Genomic DNA, 21,744 nt, shown 5'->3' with positions numbered 1-21,744 from the left:
CAATGCGTTATTTGCCTGTAAAACACATTTGCAAATTGGTAGAATGAGTTAATCATCACATGCAAGATTTGCAGTTAATCAAATGAATTGCATATTATTATTATTCATGAATTACTACAGTTCTGAACTTCAAATTTTAAAAGTCTGGACTATGGAGAGATGTTGGAGACTCTTTTGGTGGAACACAATGGAGCAAAATATTGTGACCCTCTAATGTTGACCTAGAGTTGGCGCCACTGGGGGTTGGCATTGGGTTTTTGTCCCCACCAATGTTAATACCAAACCTACGCCCTTGCCTACATTATCTCGTTCTAATTGTTGTTAGTTTTATCCAAATGACAGCTGGGAATACGTTGTTACTTTGCACTTTTTGTTTATCTGGGTACTAATCTTTGAGAAACTGGATTGGCAGAATGTTGCCTGTGAAGAAAAGAATGTCTGTCTTTTTATTACCCTGTGCCAAATGAATATTTACTCAAGTGCAATTTTTAAGAGCCATAGATTGTATTTTATTTATTGTTTTTGTTGTGAGTGGTTTTGTTTGATTGTTTAATTTCTTTAGGTTATTTATTTGCATATTTTTTTTTTACGTTCCACTGCTGAATTGAATAAGTTGACCGAATTAAAGTTTACTCTTCTTTAAAAGGGTGTATTTGCATGATCATTATTATTTTACCAGTGGCATAACATTGTCTTGAAAATAGATCAACAGTAATATCGTTTATTGCAATAATTTCTGAGACAATATATCGTCCAACAAAATTTGTTATCGTGACAGGCCTAGACCTAAAACATCATCAGATTTTCACACAAGTCCTAAAAGTAGATAAAGAGAACCCAGTTAAACAAATGAGACAAAAATATTATACTTGGTCATTTATTCATTGAGGAAAATTATCCAGTATTACATATCTGTGAGTGGCAAAAGTATGTGAACCTCTAGGATTAGCAGTTAATTTGAAGGTGAAATTAGAGTCAGGTGTTTTCAATCAATGGGATGACAATCAGGTGTGAGTGGGCACCCTGTTTTATTTAAAGAACAGGGATCTATCAAAGTCTGATCTTCACAACACATGTTTGCGGAAGTGTATCATGGCACGAACAAAGGAGATTTCTGAGGACCTCAGAAAAAGTGTTGTTGATGCTCATCAGGCTGGAAAAGGTTACAAAACTATCTCTAAAGAGTTTGGACTCCACCAATCCACAGTCAGACAGATTGTGTACAAATGGAGGAAATTCAAAACCATTGTTACCCTCCCCAGGAGTGGTCGACCAACAAAGATCACTCCAAGAGCAAGGCGTGTAATAGTCGGCAAGGTCACAAAGGACCCCAAGGTAACTTCTAAGCAACTGAAGGCCTCTCTCACATTGGCTAATGTTAATGTTCATGAGTCCACCATCAGGAGAACACTGAACAACAATGGTGTGCATGGCAGGGTTTCAAGGAGAAAGCCACTGCTCGCCAAAAAGAACATTACTGCTCGTCTGCAGCTTGCCAAAGACCACGTGGACAAGCCAGAAGGCTATTGGAAAAATGTTTTGTGGACAGATGAGACCAAAATAGAACTTTTTGGTTTAAATGAGAATCGTTATGTTTGGAGAAAGGAAAACACTGCATTCCAGCATAAGAATCTTATCCCATCTGTGAAACATGGTGGTGGTAGTATCATGGTTTGGGCCTGTTTTGCTGCATCTGGGCCAGGACGGCTTGCCATCATTGATGGAACAATGAATTCTGAATTATACCAGCGAATTCTAAAGGAAAATGTCAGGACATCTGTCCATGAACTGAATCTCAAGAGAAGGTGGGTCATGCAGCAAGACAACAACCCTAAGCACACAAGTCGTTCTACCAAAGAATGGTTAAAGAAGAATAAAGTTAATGTTTTGGAATGGCCAAGTCAAAGTCCTGACCTTAATCCAATCGAAATGTTGTGGAAGGACCTGAAGCGAGCAGTTCATGTGAGGAAATCCACCAACATCCCAGAGTTGAAGCTGTTCTGTACGGAGGAATGGGCTAAAATTCCTCCAAGCTGGTGTGCAGGACTGATCAACAGTTACCGGAAACGTTTAATTGCAGTTATTGCTGCACAAGGGGGTCACACCACATACTGAAAGCAAAGGTTCATATACTTTTGCCACTCACAGATATGTAATATTGGATCATTTTTCTCAATAAATAAATGACCAATTATTGTAATTTTGTCTCATTTGTTTAACTGGGTTCTCTTTATCTACTTTTAGAAAAGGACATATTTATGTAGAAATATAGAAAATTCGAAAGGGTCCACAAACTTTCAAGCACCACTGTATATGGCTGACTCGAGTAAATTTTTTTAAAAATAAATACATTAAAGACAGACAAAAATAGAAGTCGTTAATACAATCGTAACAAAAACATTAACATTTCAGCCAGGGGGATTTTCAGCTGAACACATTAACGACACAAATCAATAGTTTTAACAGTTTTCTGATTTTGTGAGTCAGTAACTGTTATGTACTGCTTGGTTCCTTTTTCAAATACCAAAAAAAGCGGTTTAATAGCCGACTTGAGTCACAGCTGTGGCTCTGCGAGTGTTTGTGTGTGTGGATCTATGTATCATGATCATGCCTAGTGAGGCAGGCGATAGCGTGGTTAAAAAAATAAATAAATAGAGAGATGTTAAAAAAAAGCGATAGCATGGTCCATTGCACACATGCAGGTCGAAGATCGCTCCGACATAAACAACAAACATGGCTGCCTCCAATGAGTTTATGCTAGGATTCAATCTTAATACTTTGAGTTTGGGATTTTTTTGATGAGGGATATAAATCAAATATCCCATGCATTGAGAGGCTCCAGGAATTATGGATTCTCTTCAGTGACTGGCATCGTGCTATTTTGTGAGGGACGCAGCCACAAAGAAAATAGTACTATGCCAGTCACCTGAGAGAATCCATAATTTCAACCGGAGCCTTTCCGTGCATGGGATATTTGATTATTAATACAACCCCGATTCCAAAAAAGTTGGGACAAAGTACAAATTGAAAATAAAAACGGAATGCAATGATGTGGAAGTTTCAAAATTCCATATTTTATTCAGAATAGAACATAGATGACATATCAAATGTGTAAACTGAGAAAATGTATCATTTAAAGAGAAAAATTAGGTGATTTTAAATTTCATGACAACAACACATCTCAAAAAAGTTGGGACAAGGCCATGTTTACCACTGTGAGACATCCCCTTTTCTCTTTACAACAGTCTGTAAACGTCTGGGGACTGAGGAGACAAGTTGCTCAAGTTTAGGGATAGGAATGTTAACCCATTCTTGTCTAATGTAGGATTCTAGTTGCTCAACTGTCTTAGGTCTTTTTTGTCGTATCTTCTGTTTTATGATGCGCCAAATGTTTTCTATGGGTGAAAGATCTGGACTGCAGGCTGGCCAGTTCAGTACCCGGACCCTTCTTCTACGCAGCCATGATGCTGTAATTGATGCAGTATGTGGTTTGGCATTGTCATGTTGGAAAATGCAAGGTCTTCCCTGAAAGAGACATCGTCTGGATGGGAGCATATGTTGCTCTAGAACCTGGATATACCTTTCAGCATTGATGGTGTCTTTCCAGATGTGTAAGCTGCCCATGCCACATGCACTAATGCAACCCCATACCATCAGAGATGCAGGCTTCTGAACTGAGCGCTGATAACAACTTGGGTCGTCCTTCTCCTCTTTAGTCCGAATGACACAGCGTCCCTGATTTCCATAAAGAACTTCAAATTTTGATTCGTCTGACCACAGAACAGTTTTCCACTTTGCCACAGTCCATTTTAAATGAGCCTTGGCCCAGAGAAGACGTCTGCGCTTCTGGATCATGTTTAGATACGGCTTCTTCTTTGAACTATAGAGTTTTAGCTGGCAACGGCGGATGGCACGGTGAATTGTGTTCACAGATAATGTTCTCTGGAAATATTCCTGAGCCCATTTTGTGATTTCCAATACAGAAGCATGCCTGTATGTGATGCAGTGCCGTCTAAGGGCCCGAAGATCACGGGCACCCAGTATGGTTTTCCGGCCTTGACCCTTACGCACAGAGATTCTTCCAGATTCTCTGAATCTTTTGATGATATTATGCACTGTAGATGATGATATGTTCAAACTCTTTGCAATTTTACACTGTCGAACTCCTTTCTGATATTGCTCCACTATTTGTCGGCGCAGAATTAGGGGGATTGGTGATCCTCTTCCCATCTTTACTTCTGAGAGCCGCTGCCACTCCAAGATGCTCTTTTTATACCCAGTCATGTTAATGACCTATTGCCAATTGACCTAATGAGTTGCAATTTGGTCCTCCAGCTGTTCCTTTTTGGTACCTTTAACTTTTCCAGCCTCTTAGGCCAAGTTTACATTAGACCGTATCTGTCTCGTTTTCTTCGCGGATGCACTGTCCGTTTACATTAAACTGCCTGGAAATGCCGGGAAACGGGAATCCGCCAGGGTCCACGTATTCAATCCAGATCGTGTCAGCTCCGGTGCTGTGTAAACATTGAGATACGCGGATACGCTGTGCTGAGCTCTAGCTGGCGTCGTCATTGGACAACGTCACTGTGACATCCACCTTCCTGATTCGCTGGCGTTGGTCATGTGACGCGACTGCTGAAAAATGGCGCGGACTTCCGCCTTGTATCACCTTTCATTAAAGAGTATAAAAGTATGAAAATACTGCAAATACTGATGCAAATACTGCCCATTGTGTAGTTATGATTTGTCTTTAGGCTTGCCATCCTTCCACTTGCAAGTGGTAAGTGATATGCGCTGGGATCACACACACAGCGGCTCAGTCCCGAATCACTGCTCGTGCACTTCACTCGCGCGCTCTGTGAGCTGCGCAGGGCCGGAGTGCGCACCCTCCAGAGGGCACTCGCTGTTCAGGGCGGAGTGATTTGGAGCGCAGGATGCCTGCGGAGCTGAGCGTATCCGTGTATTGGTGTTGCTGTGTGCACGCGAATCGTGTATTGGTGTTGCTGTGTGCACACTAATCGTTTTAAAAACGTTAATCTGATGATCCGCTGATACGGTCTAATGTAAACATGGGCCTATTGCCCCTGTCCCAACTTTTTTGAGATGTGTTGCTGTCATGAAATTTCAAATGAGCCAATATTTGGCATGAAATTTCAAAATGTCTCACTTTCGACATTTGATATGTTGTCTATGTTCTATTGTGAATACAATATCAGTTTTTGAGATTTGTAAATTATTGCATTCCGTTTTTATTTACAATTTGTACTTTGTCCCAACTTTTTTGGAATCAGGGTTGTATAATTATTACCATTAATAGGTGTCGGTTCTTCAGTGAAGTCATGTGCCTACAGATCAGCCTTTACAACATGACCGTTTAGTCATCGAGTTGTAGATCATCTGAGGACTTCATCATAAGAGTTTAATGTGCAGTTTCAGCTCTTTAGTTTAATTTCATCTTCATTACATTGATTTGATTGATTTGAGTCTTAAATTTTTAATTTATTACTGTTTTTTTTCTTCTCTTTGTTGAGAAATCAGAGTTTTACACATACAGCATGACATGAATAAATGTTGCAAAAGTGTGGGGGGGGAAAAAAGGTTGACGTTTAACGCAGCATCAACATTCATATTAAACTTGATTATGCGAGTTTTACACAAAAACAATCGTGTGATGATGGAGTCGACAAGTAGTGATGGTTATTTATTTGTTCATTCATTCAAAAAAACATGAAAGTGGGGGAAATAAAATTTTAGGTACATCCTATCGTGAGAAGTAGGCGAGTGCTGAGCTTCTCTCCTATTTTTCCCCAGACGTTGTCTTTTAAAGTCATTATTTTTATTGTTGGCTTTGTTAACAGTGCTGGGTTTTGAGACACAGACTGAATGACTGACTGCTATAAAAAAAAATTGAGTTTTTCGCACAAACTTTTGCCTTTGATGTGAAGGTATTTTCAGAGGTGAAATATATTTCCTAATACCTTTCTATTACCCCTTTTCCACCAAATCAGTTCCAGGGCTGGTTTGGGGCCAGTGCTGGTGCTGGTTCACAACTCGTTCAACTTGCGAGCCAGCTGAGAACCAGTTTGCTTTTCCATAGCTCGCGGTGCTAAGAGAAGCCACGTCATTACGTCGCTGTATACGTCAGTTACGTCGCTACGTTTGCTTAAACCTTGGCGCGAATATCGAAGCAAAAACAACGCGGAAGAAGCAGCAGCAACAACAACAGCAATAATAATAATGGATGACTTCGCGTTTGTACAGCTGCTGCTTCTCGTCGCTTAAAAATGGCGATCTTTCGCGGTCTTGTTTTTGTTGTTGGTCTTAACAACTCTGCCCCCCCACCCCCGCTGACGTAAGCGGTTCTTTCCTCTGGCCCAGCAGAGAGTTGGTGCTAGCCTGGAACCGGTTTTTCTGGCCCCAGAGCCAGTTCTTTGTCAGTGGAAACAGAAAACCCGGTTCCGAACTAAGCACTGGCCCCGAACCAGCCCTGGAACTGCTTTGGTGGAAAAGGGGCATATGTAAGATTTTGTCACAGTATGGGAAATGTCCTCTCGTAAAAGTCAGTCATTCGGGAAAATAATCACAAGTTCTGACTGCATTTGTAAGCGATAACTCATCTTTTACAAGCAAGGATTTTTGGATACGTTTGAAAATGTCTGTCTGATTGGAAAAAAGTAGGTTTTTAAAAATTTGTTTTTTTTATTTGTGCTGTAACATTTATTAACCACTACACCACCATGCCGCTTATTATTATTATTATTATTATTATTATTATTATTAGCAGCAGCAGCAGCCATTTTTGGTCTCCAGCATTTCTTTACATGTGCCTAAGACTTTTGTACAGTACTATATTACCTGAGCCCTTGCCCTTGTGGGCAGCACAGTGGTGCAGTGGTTAGCACTGTAGCCTCACAGCAAGAAGGTTCCGGGTTTAAACCTCGCAGGGGCTTTTCTCTGTGGAGTTCGCATGCTCTCCCTGTGTTTGTGTGGGTTTCCTCCCACAGTTCAAAGATATGTAGATTAGGTAAAATACCCAGCCACAGGGGTTGCACAAGACAGTGCATACTTGGTGCCAGTCCCAAGCTCAGATAAATTGGAGAAGGTTGTTGTCAGGAAGAGCAAAACTTATGCCAGATCAAGTATGTGTGATGATCTGCTGTGGTGACCCCTAACGGGAGCAGTCAGAAGATGATGATGATGATGATGATGATATCAGAGCTCAGGTCAACACTACAGAACACCTAATACATGAAGATGAATATATTTACAGGCAATTATGGGGCAAATTATATATTTGGGGCAATTATGCAATAATTTCATTGTTAATGTTATGTGTTCCAGAGTGTTAGTAGATGGGTCTCTCTCTCTCTCTCTCTCTCTCTCTCTCTCTCTCTCTGACTTTTGGTTGTTAAAGTGCTAAAAGCAGATGAAATCATTGTGCAACAGTTAAGAAATTGTGACGAGTGAAGTAATACTTACTAGGTCATTGCATAATGAATAGAACAGAACTGGCGTGCTGGTGTAGAGAAATGATCCAGGAGCTGTTACATCCAGAAATGATGATTTTCCTACAACAGCGTGTTCTATCCACTCATCACCATCCATCCATCCATTATCCATAACCACTTATCCTATGCAGGATCGTGGGCAAGCTGGAGCCTATCCCAGCTGACTACGGGCGAAAGGCGGGGTACACCCTGGACAAGTCGCCAGGTTATCGCAGGGCTGACACACAGAGACAAACAACCATTCACACTCACATTCACACCTACGGTCAATTTAGAGCCACCAATTAGCCTAACCTGCATGTCTTTGGACTGTTGGGGAAGCCGGGGCACCTGAAGGAAACCCACGCAGACACGGGGAGAACATGCAAACTCCACACAGAAAGGCCCTCTTCGGACACTGGGCTCGAACCCAGGACCTTTTTGTTGAGGCAACCGTGCTAACCACTACACCACCGCGCCGGCCCCCCACTCATCACAGTAAATCCCATTTTGATTTTGTTCATGAACAACACTGATGATTCTTAAGTTTACAGTTACATTTAACATTGGAGAAACTATGAGAAAACTTAGGTCCTGTTAATACTTGCATTAGAGCAGCTATATGTACCGGTATGTTTCCTCATGTGTATCTCTTTGTATTCTTTTATCTCTCTTTGTCAGTAAGATGAAAACAGTGCAGATTGTCATGATACTGAGAACCCTGGTAGCCTGAAGACTTTCCTGTTGTGGAAACATGATCAACTTCTACAAAGCACCGACACCTGAGACTCCTTCCGTACATGTGAAATAAAAGCTTCACCGACCAATTGTATTTTTTTTTCTTTTCATTTTTAACCCATTATTTAAATTGGTGCTAGGTTATGTAGACCATGTACCATATCAGCACAGGGCATACAAGTGAATGAGTTGTTGCTAAAGAAACAATTTGTATTAGAGCGAGCATATTAGTCATTTGAATTACAGACGGTCATGACTGTCCGAGCCATGCTGCGAGCAGAGGTGGACAAAGTACCCAACTTCATCACTTAAGTCAAAGTACAGGTCCCACTGGTCAAATGTTACTCCGATACAAGTGAAAGTTGTACAGGCAAATTTTTACTTAAAGTGCCATTCCACCATTGGATGTATTTTTTTGGCATAAAATACAATATATTTTATGACAACATGACTAGACAGAGAAATCTTTTAGCTTCAAAATGATATATCAAACATAATTTTTTGACAACGACAAGTATATTAATTTTGCGACCAAAGTCACCTACCCTTTTAATTTCCGCGCGGTAGTGAAACGTGATGTCATCGGCAGGTTCCCCTTCTTGTGTACCACGTCACGTGTGACGTGGCACAGATTATCAGCAATGGCGGATAGAACGCGATTGTCAGCTTCGGAAAAGAAGCGAAGGAAAATAGCAAGTGATGCCCAAAGGAGACGGTCGATGGTGAATATCGGCACAGCAATCGACAAGTGGAAATCGCGTTCTATCCGCCATTGCTGATAATCTGTGCCACGTCACACGTGACGTGGTACACAAGAAGGGGAACCTGCCGATGACATCACGTTTCACTACCGCGCGGAAATTAAAAGGGTAGGTGACTTTGGTCGCAAAATTAATATAGTTGTCAAATTATGTTTGATATATCATTTTGAAGCTAAAAGATTTCTCTGTCTAGTCATGTTGTCATAAAATATGTTGTATTTTATGCCAAAGAATACATCCAATGGTGGAATGGCACTTTAAAGGTGCTCTTCCATCAAAAACGTTTAATACTGGCTCTTTTTGAAATACCATAGTTCACTCCGAGTTGCATATGCATGCTGCATGTGAAAATGTAATTCTACTCACATTCCCTGTATTAGCTTATGAAAGAAAATAGTCGGAAAAACGAGCGAATCTGAAAAAGCCCTACGAACTTGCGTCACTTTGAAAATTAGTATTCATGGCCTCACCCACCTTGGCTTGCGACCGCCCACGGGAAAGAAGGTTCAGATTTAAGCGGGAGGAGAGATAGCAGAGCCCATCTCGTCAGTAGCTCACGAAGAGGACCGAACAGCAAGCTGAAAACATGGCTGAACAAGTTCGTGCCTGTGTTATTTGTGGCAGTAAGACATCATCGTTGCATTTCTTGCCCAAGATAGAAGAGGTGAAGAAGAAATGGTTGGAATTTATCTTTGGAACACCACCAGCCAGGGCTCGAAATTAACTTTTTTTCTTTGTGTCCCCCAGTGGTCCCGAATTCTGTGTTGTATTGTCCCGAATGGAAGCAATAGTGTCCCCATTTTTTTCCTCTCTGAAATAACCAGTGGTTAATATTATCATATGAAGTTACTATTATATTTGTAACTATGCAATTTTGAACCCTTTATATCATTTTTACAATAAGTCACAAGACACAAGCGACACATGTCCAATACATCATCTACTTCAAAATTACAGTTATTGCATTTTCAGTTTATTAAACTTTGGCGATCTCACTGTATGAATAGATACCCGTTTATTTAAAGGGGCCAACTAGCTCATTCAGAAAATGTTTCAACTCACTACATCTGCAGTACACTTTAGCTGAAAATAAGACCCCTTTTATGTTCATTTCATCTACTTATACCTTGAATATCTGTTGGCACTTATAAGGCCAACTTATAATTTTCACCATTACCGTTATCCATTTTTATGAACTTTCCGTTATCCATTTTTATGAACTTTCCGTTATCCATTTTATGAACTTTCGCTGCCGGGTGCAAATGTTAGCAACATCAGCATAGTGGCAGGTCCGAGCCTAGTTGTGCTGCTGACTGACTAAACTTTCTGAACTAGAAAGACACCAAGAAAACTCACTTATTCTGTTGAACGGTATCTTCCGTCAATATCATCCACATCATTCCTGTTGTGTTTTATAACGTGTCTAACAGTGTTCATTAAGTTCATTCAGTTGCTCGCGTTGCCTGCAGACCAGGCGATGACACTTTGGATCCTGAAGGTCCCGGAGACGTTATGTCTGGGCTTTCAGTTTCTTCCCCGCGGTCGGTCCGCTTCAACCACTTCGGCATTTTTGTTCTGGCAAGAGTCGGCGCAGCGTGTGCGGTAGCAATTCCATTCCAAGTCCATATAATGCGGACACCGGCCGAAGATTCTAGAACAGAATGCGCTGCTCTGTAGCCTACGGATGCAGGTGCATCAAAAGTGTAGCTACTATGTATTTTTCGCTGTTAACGTTTTAAAATTAAATTTGACAAATTAGGTGAATGTCTACGTATGTGTTACGGCTTTGTAAATAATATTAATGTAGAACTTTTTTTCTAGATCTATTTTTTTCCATTGTCCCGGGATTGTCCCAGATATGATAATTTTGTGTCCCGATGACATTTTTTATGGTCCCCGGGACGTCGGGACACCGTTAGTTTCGAGCGCTGATATGCATGCTGCATGTGAAAATGTAATTCTACTCACATTCCCTGTATTAGCTTATGAAAGAAAATAGTCGGAAAAACGAGCGAATCTGAAAAAGCCCTACGAACTTGCGTCACTTTGAAAATTAGTATTCATGGCCTCGCCCACCTTGGCTTGCGACCGCCCACGGGAAAGAAGGTTCAGATTTAAGCGCGAGGAGAGATAGCAGAGCCCATCTCGTCAGTAGCTAACGAAGAGGACCTAACAGCAAGCTGAAAACATGGCTGAACAAGCTCGTGCCTGTGTTATTTGTGGCAGTAAGACATCAACGTTGCATTTCTTGCCCAAGATAGAAGAGCTGAAGAAGAAATGGTTGGAATTTATCTTTGGAACACCACCAGCGAAGTATAATGCAGTGTTAGTACTGTGTTCTGATCATTTCAACCACAGTGACTTTTCAAACTTCGGTGCCTTCAGTAGTGGTTTTGCTTCGAGGTTGTTTTTAATCCCTGGATCTGTACCGTCAAGACGATCGACCACCAGCTCACAAGCTGTAAGTAAAACATGAACTTTTTGTTCGAAGGTTTTTGTTACAAAATAGCATGCATGACATCGTCACAAGCTAGGCAGGGATGAGAGTTTTCCGCTTTTCGGCAGATTTCCGCTTTTTCTGAGTAAAAAACGACCTTTTTATATTATGCCAAGTCTGTTGAGAATTTTTTTTTACATTAATTTCGGGGGGGTTGGGGTATGTTCCTTCATGCTGTTCAAACTTTATTAACTCCAACGATGTTTACACATTATTTGTAAGTCGCCATCTTTAGTCTCGTTTAAATCTCGTTGAATGTGATGTAAAATTCGTGTTATCTACATTGTTATTGGTCAAAACATCGATGTCGAGACCATAATAGCCAATCAAAACAGTTTTTACAAAGACACCCACATCCGCTTGTTCTGACCCACTGGAGGTAGCGTCACAGTGCTGGTAGCCAATCAGAGGTAACACGTTTACATGTCATGAATATTAATGAGCAAGAGCTGAAATCCTGTCGTTCTCCCGCCACCCGCTCCTCCACCAAACTAGAACAGCCTGAAACAGGAGAACCACAGTGAGAACCACGGTTTTCACCAAAACCGGCTCACAGGGCATTCATTCATACTAGAGACCACCGCACAATTGATGAAAAAACGATGCAAGGAGACCTTTAAGTTCAAGTACTGAAGTACTTGCTTTTAAAAATACTTAAGTATTAAAAGTAAATTTTCTGTCAATGCATTGTTGTATTATTGCCACAGCGTGTACAAACCCTAATGCCTCTGAAGCAACTGACTAACTTGTAGAACCTGTAGAATAAACGCCTGGTAGAACGTTACGAAATGAAATACAACTGAACTGAAAAAGAACCATTTGTCATTTTTTTCTTTTTTTTATTGTAACACTCTCTTCCCCACCCCCACAAAGCAGCATGGTAGTGTGCACACATGCATGTGTCTGTTAATCAGGAAGACCGTGGAATAGCTGGAAATGCAGCTTGCTCAGAAAATTTAAAAATGACAATCCAACCTGATTAAAACCCAGATCCACACCTCGAGCTTAATAACTGCCCAACAGCAACACTGCTTTAAGCAAGACAAAAAATGCAAGACTATCATCTTACATCAAAACAAAAAATGCCAACAATTTGTTGCGACTGACTATTACAATACTGTCCATCTCACAGGCCAAGTGTATGTATTCATGCACATATGAATCTGTGCCTGTGGAATCTCATCTCATTATCTCTAGCCGCTTTATCCTGTTCTACAGGGTCGCAGGCAAGCTGGAGCCTATCCCAGCTGACTACGGGCGAAAGGCGGGGTACACCCTGGACAAGTCGCCAGGTCATCACAGGGCTGACACATAGACACAGACAACCATTCACACTCACATTCACACCTATGGTCAATTTAGGTGGTGTTTACATTAGACCGTATCCGTCTCGTTTTCGTCGCGGATGCACTGTCCGTTCACATTAAAACGCCGGGAAACGACTCCGCAGGCGGAACAACTTGAATCCGCCAGGGCCCACGTATTCAACCCAGTTCGTATCTGATCCGGTGCTGTGTAAACATTGAGATACGAGGAAATGCAGTGCTGAGCTCTAGCTGACGTCGTCATTGGACAGCGTCACTGTGACATCCACCTTCCTGATTCGCTGGCGTTGTTCATGCCACGTTGGTCATGTGATGCGACTGCTGAAAAACGGCGCGGGCTTCACTTCCTGCTATTGTTTCCGCCTTGTATCACCTTTTTGTTTTTCATTAAAGAGTATAAAAGTATGAATATAATGCTATGCTTTGTCATTCTTAATGTTGTTCATGGTAAGATGCAAATACTGCCCATCGTGTAGTTATGATTGTCTTTAGGCTTGCCATCCTTCCACTTGCAAGTGGTGAGTGACTTGCGCACAGCGGCTCAGTCCCGAATCACTGCTCGTGCGCTTCACTCGCGCGCTCTGTGAGCTGCGCAGGGCCGGAGTGCGCACCCTCCAGAGGGCACTCGCTGTTCAGGGCGGAGTGATTTGGAGCGCAGCCGCTGAGGAGAAAGCGCTGAGCCGCACTGACACATTTTAACTTGCGTGCCGTCTAATTAGTCATGTGATTAGCGTATCCGTGTATTGCCGTTGCTGTGTGCGCGCGAATCGTTTTAAAAACGTTAATCTGATGATCTGCTGATACGGTCTAATGTAAACACCACCTTAGAGTCACCAGTTAACCTAACCTGCATGTCTTTGGACTGTGGGGGAAACCGGAGCACCCGGAGGAAACCCACGCGGACACGGGGAGAACATGCAAACTCCGCACAGAAAGGCCCTCGCCGGCCACGGGGCTCGAACCCGGACCTTCTTGCTGTGAGGCGACAGCGCTAACCACTACACCACTGTGCTGCCCACCTGTGGAATCATGGTGGTTTAATGTTAAGCTAGCTCGTCAGTGAAGCTTCACCTGACATGCTAGCAAAATATTTTCAAACTTAAAACCATATTGGGTATCTAACGTTACTAGAAAAGAGAAATTTCTACATTTTGTTTATTTGGCAAGATTATGCTAAAACGTTTCTGAAAGGACTTCAGATAAGTTAACGTTATTCATGTTAGCGTAAGACTGTTTTTACATGCTAACTAACAGTGTCCAAGTTAACTACAGTGGATATCACACCCCGTTAAAATGAAAGGTTTTTCTGATGTAAAAAAAAAAAATGAGACCACGATAAATAATTTCAAAACTTTTCCCACCTTTAATGTGACCTATAACCTGTACAATTCAATTGAAAAACAAATCTGTTCGGGGGAAAAACATAAAAAATAAAAAATGTACAATAAGCTGGTTGCACAAGTGTGCACCCAGTACGCTAACTAGGTGTTAAGTTTATCGATAACAGAAGCCACTTCATCTTTTTATCAGTCCTTTGAACACTGTTCTTGATGATTGTTAGTGATCGACACCTAAGCGAGGCTCGTTAAGCCTTTATTTCATGGCATTAACATGTATTGTTAACTTGACTGCAGACTTGATTACTTATTGTCACTGGGAAGAAGAGGAGCACATGGCTCAGTGAGGGTTTTTTTTTTTTTGAAGATTCAGACTCTGGGCGGCACGGTGGTGTAGTGGTTAGCGCTGTCGCCTCACAGCAAGAAGGTCCAGGTTCGAGCCCCGTGGCCGGCGAGGGCCTTTCTGTGTGGAGTTTGCATGTTCTCCCCGTGTCCGCGTGGGTTTCCTCCGGGTGCTCCGGTTTCCCCCACAGTCCAAAGACATGCAGGTTAGGTTAACTGGTGACTCTAAATTGAGCGTAGGTGTGAGTGTGAATGGTTGTCTGTGTCTATGTGTCAGCCCTGTGATGACCTGGCGACTTGTCCAGGGTGTACCCCGCCTTTCGCCCGTAGTCAGCTGGGATAGGCTCCAGCTTGCCTGCGACCCTGTAGAACAGAATAAGCGGCTACAGATGATGAGATGAGATGTCCGAAAGGGCTGTCGTTAAGATTGATTTGAGAGAGAGAGAGAGAGAGAGAGAGAAAAAAAAACATGATACATAATATTTCGCCAAGCATAATTCAGTGGTTTTTATCCCCCGCTGGCCGAAAGGCCCAAAGGGGGTTTATATCGTGGCGAAGTCCGTCTGCCTGTCCGTCCGAGAAAGGGTTCTCGCCTTCTAAAATCAACTCCTCTCACAATTTTTAGAAGAATTTCACGAAACTTGGCTTTGTTATCGGACAGTAATACGCATATTGCAATTTAATTTGCAGTATATTGTAGTGGGGGATATTGTGCTCTCAGAGCACTCTTATTCTTCATTTTTACTAATTAAGACACTTTGTCTTAATGATGGATGTCGTTTCTCTTTACTTAGTTGAGCGCTTCTTGACATAATATGGCTTACAGTTGTGGAATAGGGCTATTTACTGTATTTTTATTATTTACTGTTCGATCTCAAACACATTAAGAAGGCAAGAAATTGCACGAATTAACTTTTGACGAGGCACCTGTTAACTGAAAAGCATTCCAGGTGACGACCTCATGAAGCTGGTTAAGATAACGCCAATAGTGTGTAAAGCGTCATCAAGGTAAACGCTGGCTACTTTGAAGAATCTAAAATGTGAAGCATGGTTTTGTTCTGTTTTTTAACACTTCTTTTTTTGTTCCATCCATCCATCCATCCATCCATCCATCCATCCATCCATCCATCCATGTTCTACTGGTTATCCGGGTTGCGTGGGTAGCAGCTTAAGCAGAGCAGTCCAGACTTCCCTGTTTTGTTTACCACGTAATTCTATATGTTTCATAGTTTTGATGTCTTCAGTATTGTTCTGCACTCTTAAAACGAATGTGTTGGAAATCAACACATCTTTTGTGCAAGTTTAATTTCAACAAGAGTTGTGTTATATTTCAGAAATGTTTAACACTAAAATTGCACAAATAATGTGTTAAAATGAACAAAAGTTCTGTTGTCCCAATCTGGACATAGAGATGTGTTAAAAAACAACGCAAGTTGTGTTATTTTCAACACGTGTTTTAAGAGTGTGTAGAAAATAGTCAAAATACAGAAAAACCTATGAATGAGTAGGGGTGTTTAACTGGTACTGTATGCAAGGATGATTTTTGGGTGGAGGTAAGTGTTCGAGTGGCTAATTTCGATCGCTATGTACACCGCTTATTTTTTTTATGCAGGGTTTTTTTTTTTTTGGTAGCTCTCTTAAAGGGTGCCAATAATTCCCGAGTTGATTATTGGTCTGAGGTGCACGATATTTTTGACAAGGTATTGTTTTATTCAGTCCAAGCATAACTACTGTCCGATTTTTTTTTTTTGGTGTGAAAATATGAAGCTGGTTAAAATGAACAGGAAGTGTAACTAGCTGTGTATGCGGTAAAGCAGACCAATGCTGCAATAAGCAAAGTGAGGGAAGTATCACAAACAGGAAGCGTCTGTTATTCATCAGGGCCCTGCAATATACAGTCGATGCACACCGAGCGCATCAGTCAGTTGTAGGACGGAAAATTCAGCCAATGGCCCATGCGAGGGATCAAAACTTTGGCCAGTCAATGGGCACCACCTCTGCTCTCCAAAAGCTGGACACATTGGCCAGTCGTTTTCTTTTTTACAAACACCGCAAGGGAAACCATGATAAATCACAAGAGAGTGACGGACCGCACGTCTCAGGGTACACCGTCATTTGGGATGAAGCAAGTAAGTGAAATCAAGCAGGTTTTTCAGTGCAAGCGGTACCAAGTGATCGGATAAGCACGGAAGCAAAAGGGCAACTCGGTCACCCAGGTTTAGAGCTGGACAGAAAACTATTTCGATGAATAAAAACATCGAGCGTGTTTTACTACGGATATGAGATTTCAAGATGACATCCTTTCGAGACAGGTGGCTAGACTGTATAGCTGAAAGTGAAAGAAGTGAAGCAAAAGATTTAGTCAGAAGTAACATTTTATTTTGTTCACTGATTGTCACACAGACTGAAATCATATCGTCATATCATATATCATACTTCTCTTAGCGTTCTATTATCTAAAACTGCTTCATGGATACATGATGCACAGACGATGTTTTGTAGATCATGTCCTGTGTGTGTGTGTGTGTGTGTGTGTGTGTGTGTGTGTACACCTTTTTTGGCTTATTTCACATATCTGTGAATATTCTTCACCTGCAAGCTGATATCATTACATGCTTTAAAAGACCTGACCAATAATCAGCGTTTGTTAAGCTGCCACTCCGTGGGACTTCTGAATATTTTCTTGCGTTTTTTATCTCCTTTGCTTTTGTATGTTTGTCAGCTTTGGTACCTTGTTATCAGGTTAAAAATGTTTTATTATCAGAATCGAAATCAGAGTCGTCAGCTGATCTTCAGGAAATGCATGTACTCAGTCACTTTTTTTTTTTTTTAATTACATGTGAAATATGTCTTTGTATACACGGTTAAATGATGAGACAACTTGCAGTGCTTTTTTTAAATTTTATTTTATTTTTTTAGAAAACTGTAATAGCTGAACTTTAATTTTTTGCCCTTGCGTCTCTTCATCAGAAGTTCCTTCCTTTTCTGAGGTGTTTTTCTAACTCTTGGTCGCTTTAACGTTCTGTTATCACGTCTTGTGTCAGATCAAGTACTGATTAACAGAATTCGAGCCTGTAAGTAGTCTGAAGTTTGTTGGCGATGTGTCGGACTAGCCCTCTGACTGACTCGTTTTTCTGTGGTTAGCACAGTGTTATCTGCACACTGACAGGAAGACCTCGGTTTCCTTCTCACGCAGTCAAAAACAAAATGACGCTTCTTGTAGTAATCTGTAATGGATGTCTATGAAATGGTGTGCTTTATAGGCTGGTTTAAAACTAATGAAGCCTTTTTTTTAATGTTTTCCATTTCAGGCATATCGGAGTGTGTTGTCGTCGTCTTGTATACATAAAATATATATAACATCTCATTTGACCTAGAGTTTGTGAAGTACCTAAACATTTCTTTCCACTCTTTTTCTCCCTCTTGTCTTTTCATCCATGTGGGTGAATGTTCCTGCAATCCTTGGTGAACTATAGAAGCGTTTGGTATGCTCATGTTTTATCAACTGCCCAGCGTTTTAGAGAATGTGATCTTATTTACAGCCAAATGCAGTTCAGTGGGATACGACACACACAAAAATTATTGTCCAAGTACCAGTCAGAAGTTTGGACGCACCGTCTAATTCAATGTTTTTTTTCTTTATTTTTTTTATTAGTTAAGTCACTTCAAGTCTTAAAGTAATGACGGATGTCGTTTCTCTTTACTTAGTTGAGCGGTTCTTGACATGTATTACTACAGTTGTGGAATAGGGCTATTTACTGTATTTTTATTATTTACTGTTTGATCTCCGATGCATTAAGAGGGCAAGAAATTGCACTAATTTAACTTTTGACAAGGCACTTGTTAATTGAAAAGCGTTCCAGGTGACTACCTCATGAAGCTGGTTAAGATAACGCCAGTAGTGTGCAAAGCGTCATCAAGGTAAACGCTGGCTACTTTGAAGAATCTAAAATATGAAACATTTAACTCCATATATGTTCCAGATGTTATTTCATAGTTTTGATGTCCTCAGTATTGTTCTACAATGTAGAAAATAGTCAAAATACAGAAAAACCCATGAATGAGTGGGGTGTACAAACTTTTGACTGGTACCGTACAAGGTAGATGAGAGATTATTCTTGATGTATAAAAGATGAATATTTCTTTCGTGCCTTAAATTAATTCCCACTGACGTAGAAAAGAAAGATGACTTTCCAGCAAACACTATATGGGTCTGTCTCAGAAACTGGGTGCTGTGGGGGGACCCTACTAAATATATTCAGTCAGTAAACTATACAGTTTTGAATGGTGATGTTGGTTTTAATTTGAAATAAAATGATGAAAGAAATAATACAGATAAAACTAAATCTTTGATGTGAATACTCTATTCAGAATTTGGCAAAAATTCTGCACATTTGTGGAAAAATGGCGGCTTGATCTGGGACATGATAAACGGTTGACTACATCGCGTTCCGTTAAAAAGGTTGTAGTCCACTGAAAAGTCTACAGTTATCACTAATTGTATTTTAAGTTGTAACTTTATACACCTAAGGATCGGTGCGCTCACAGAATAATCATAACCGTAATAAAACATCATGCAAAATATTTCATCACCGTCGTAACTCCATTTTCCGCAGACCCAAAACCAATACGATCGTGTGTTTTGATCTAAACGGAAAGCCTCAGGGTCAAGGTCACGACCTCACCAAAAGTAGTAACTTAAAAGCACTACGCCATATAAAAATGTAGTTATAAATCTGCGATTTTGTTTTTTAAAACGAAAGCTGAAAGTTAGGTATAGAATACGTTTCTTACAGAATATGTTACGATGGTAGCTGGTCTTGTATGAATTTCTGAGCTATAAAATGAGTTGTGGTCTATTTTTTACCGTAGCGTGTTATTTGTGTGCGGGGAAGGACACACATTAACAATTTGCATGTGTAGAATGGAATTTTCCACTCCAGCAGTTAGAAGTTGATCGTGCTTCCATTTGCGGTCTTTCTGTTACGCGGGTGATCTGTTCGGACGTTATCACTGAAAAGGTGAGTTTTGACAGTTTTATTTTGTTTTAGTTTTGCAGTATAAGGCAATAGAATGTTTCTTTTTCATCTTACTTTCATATTTCGTAGTGTTTGCCTTTTTTTGGCCAATATTTTGCAACCATGGTCAATTTAGATCGAACTTTTGATAGAATCTACGGCCAGTCATTTTGCCCTGCCCCCGCCTCGCGCTCCGTCCGGTGCGGTAGTGATGTCCCGTTGCTCGCGCGCCGCAGCAGAGACCTGCTCGACCTTCAGCCGGTACAGTCGCTGTTCTTTTACCACCGCCGTTATTCTCATCTTTCCGGCGTGTTCTTGATTTTTCCATTGTGTCCTATTTCTCCATATCAAATACCCAAACTGTATCATATTATTCATATTTAAGTGAATAATCAATTCAGTCATCATAACTTGGTGTTTTTAACCCAAGCAATCAAAAAGAGGAAATTTATTCAATATTTTCACTCATCTGTGAAGGAGGGGCTTTAATTCTTCATGATGGAGTTATTTTATATGGAAATCAATTTTACAAAAGCATTTGAATTGTAATCAAAAAACTTTTCCACAGCGGAGGCCGGATAAAGCAAGATGCTATCTTTATTCTTATTAAACAGGACAAACATTGAGTGTTAGGGAAATGCAAATAAAATAGTAAAACTAGCAAATGTATTTTTGGACCATAATGTCCCGAATGAGAGACCAGTTTCTGAGACGGACCCGTATATATTGGTGCATCCAACATGCTAAAAATGAATTTAAATTTTAATGAAGTTAAAAATGATTTCTTCAAACATTACAAATGTTTCAACCGTTATTCGTTGTGTAACACTATTAAGCTCCTTCATATTGCACTTTATTACAAAATCACCGTCATGAACCTGAAAAGTACCCAGTTTACTCGTCTGCTCCTACTATGAATCAGAATGAGAGTTTTCTCAGTAACTTGGCGATGCTGCGGTGTCTTCAGTGGAATTTCATGCTGTCGCAGTCTCTGAAACGAAGGGCAGATGCATTTACTGCATAGAACAACTGCACGTTTGTTGTGGTTTGTGTCGCAGTTTGCATGTACATCAACTAGCTATAAAATGTTGCATCTCCTCATGGATTGCCTTAATTATGCCTTTTTTTTTTTTTAGTTCCTTCTGTTTTGTTTTGTCTTGCTTTAGTGACTTTAGGGTATTGCATGCGTAATAAATTTTCAACCGAAAAAAATATCGCTAAATTTTGTTGTTGCTGTTTTATTTGTTTCCTGTAGTGAAAGAATTTTTAGCCAAAGCCAGAGAGGATTTCCTGCGGAAGTGGGAGTGTCCACCACAGGTAATGGATTTGCGACACTACAGCACTCCAAACAGATTTTTCAGTAAACTTAAAAACTGAAATGTAAAATCTTTTACTGTCCATGATCATTGTATGAGTCTTGCGTTTTTGTTGTTGTCTATTTATTTTGTTCAATCTTTCTTGTTTTTCTTTTTTGTCTTCCTTGTCAGTCTTGGGTTATTCTTTCTATTGTCTTTCTGGGTTTTTTTTTTTGTATATCGTGTATCTTTTTGCATACCGTTGTGGTGTTTTATTTCCTGTAACCTCTAAGCAAATTAAAAAAAACAAAACCAGTTTTTTCAGAGATCCTTTAAAGTCTATCTATGACATTTCTACACAACCCGTCTTCACTTGAATCTCTGCAGAGCACAACCTGCCTTGATGACTTTGAAAGACTGAAAACTCTGGGTACCGGTTCTTTTGGAAGAGTTATGTTAGTGAAACATAAAGGAACAGAGCAATACTATGCCATGAAGATCCTGGACAAGCAAAAAGTGAGTATAATATGAGAGGAAATATGAGTATTTTTCGGTGACTAGTTGAAAAGTTTTGGGTTTACTACATAGTGGAAACAGGAACCTTTTACTTTCAGAGTAAAAGCTTAAAGACGACACGTACACAAATGTGCACCACGTCGAGAGCTGATTCATTTTAGTAAATGTGATGTTCGGTTTGGTGGTGAGTGGGGATGTGCCTCCACTGTACACTACCGTTCAAAAGTTTGGGGTCACTTTGAAATGTCCTTATTTTTGAAAGAAAAGCACTGTTCTTTTCAATGCAGATCACTTTAAACTAATCAGAAATGCACGCTATACATTGCTAATGTGGTAAATGACTATTCTAGCTGGTTTTCGGTGCAATATCTCCATAGGTGTATAGAGGCCCATTTCCAGCAACTCTCACTCCAGTGTTCTAATGGTAC

General features: G+C 40.6%; 1 protein-coding gene across 3 annotated transcripts in view; it reads left to right on the top strand.

Annotated features, from left to right (window-relative positions):
• prkacba (protein kinase, cAMP-dependent, catalytic, beta a) overlaps nucleotides 1-21,744 on the top strand; it is a 50,517-nt gene that overhangs the window by 7,711 nt on the left and 21,062 nt on the right. For 2 of the 3 annotated variants that reach the window (XR_009656693.1, XR_009656692.1), the window contains exons 1-3: nucleotides 16,358-16,616; nucleotides 20,761-20,822; nucleotides 21,188-21,316. Coding sequence is in view for 1 of the 3 variants with exons in the window: in XM_060941573.1 (XP_060797556.1) it covers nucleotides 20,761-20,822; nucleotides 21,188-21,316 (191 nt within the window). In the remaining 2 variants the exon portion in view is untranslated. Of the gene's footprint in view, nucleotides 1-16,357; nucleotides 16,617-20,760; nucleotides 20,823-21,187; nucleotides 21,317-21,744 lie in introns of those variants that run through there. The other variant, XM_060941573.1, reaches the window with a different exon arrangement.

This window comes from Neoarius graeffei, chromosome 15 (genome assembly GCF_027579695.1).
Source record: "Neoarius graeffei isolate fNeoGra1 chromosome 15, fNeoGra1.pri, whole genome shotgun sequence".
Classification (NCBI taxonomy): Eukaryota; Metazoa; Chordata; class Actinopteri; order Siluriformes; family Ariidae; genus Neoarius; species Neoarius graeffei.
The sequence above is the reverse complement of the archived record's forward strand: the minus strand, read 5'-3'. Positions and strand labels throughout refer to the sequence as shown.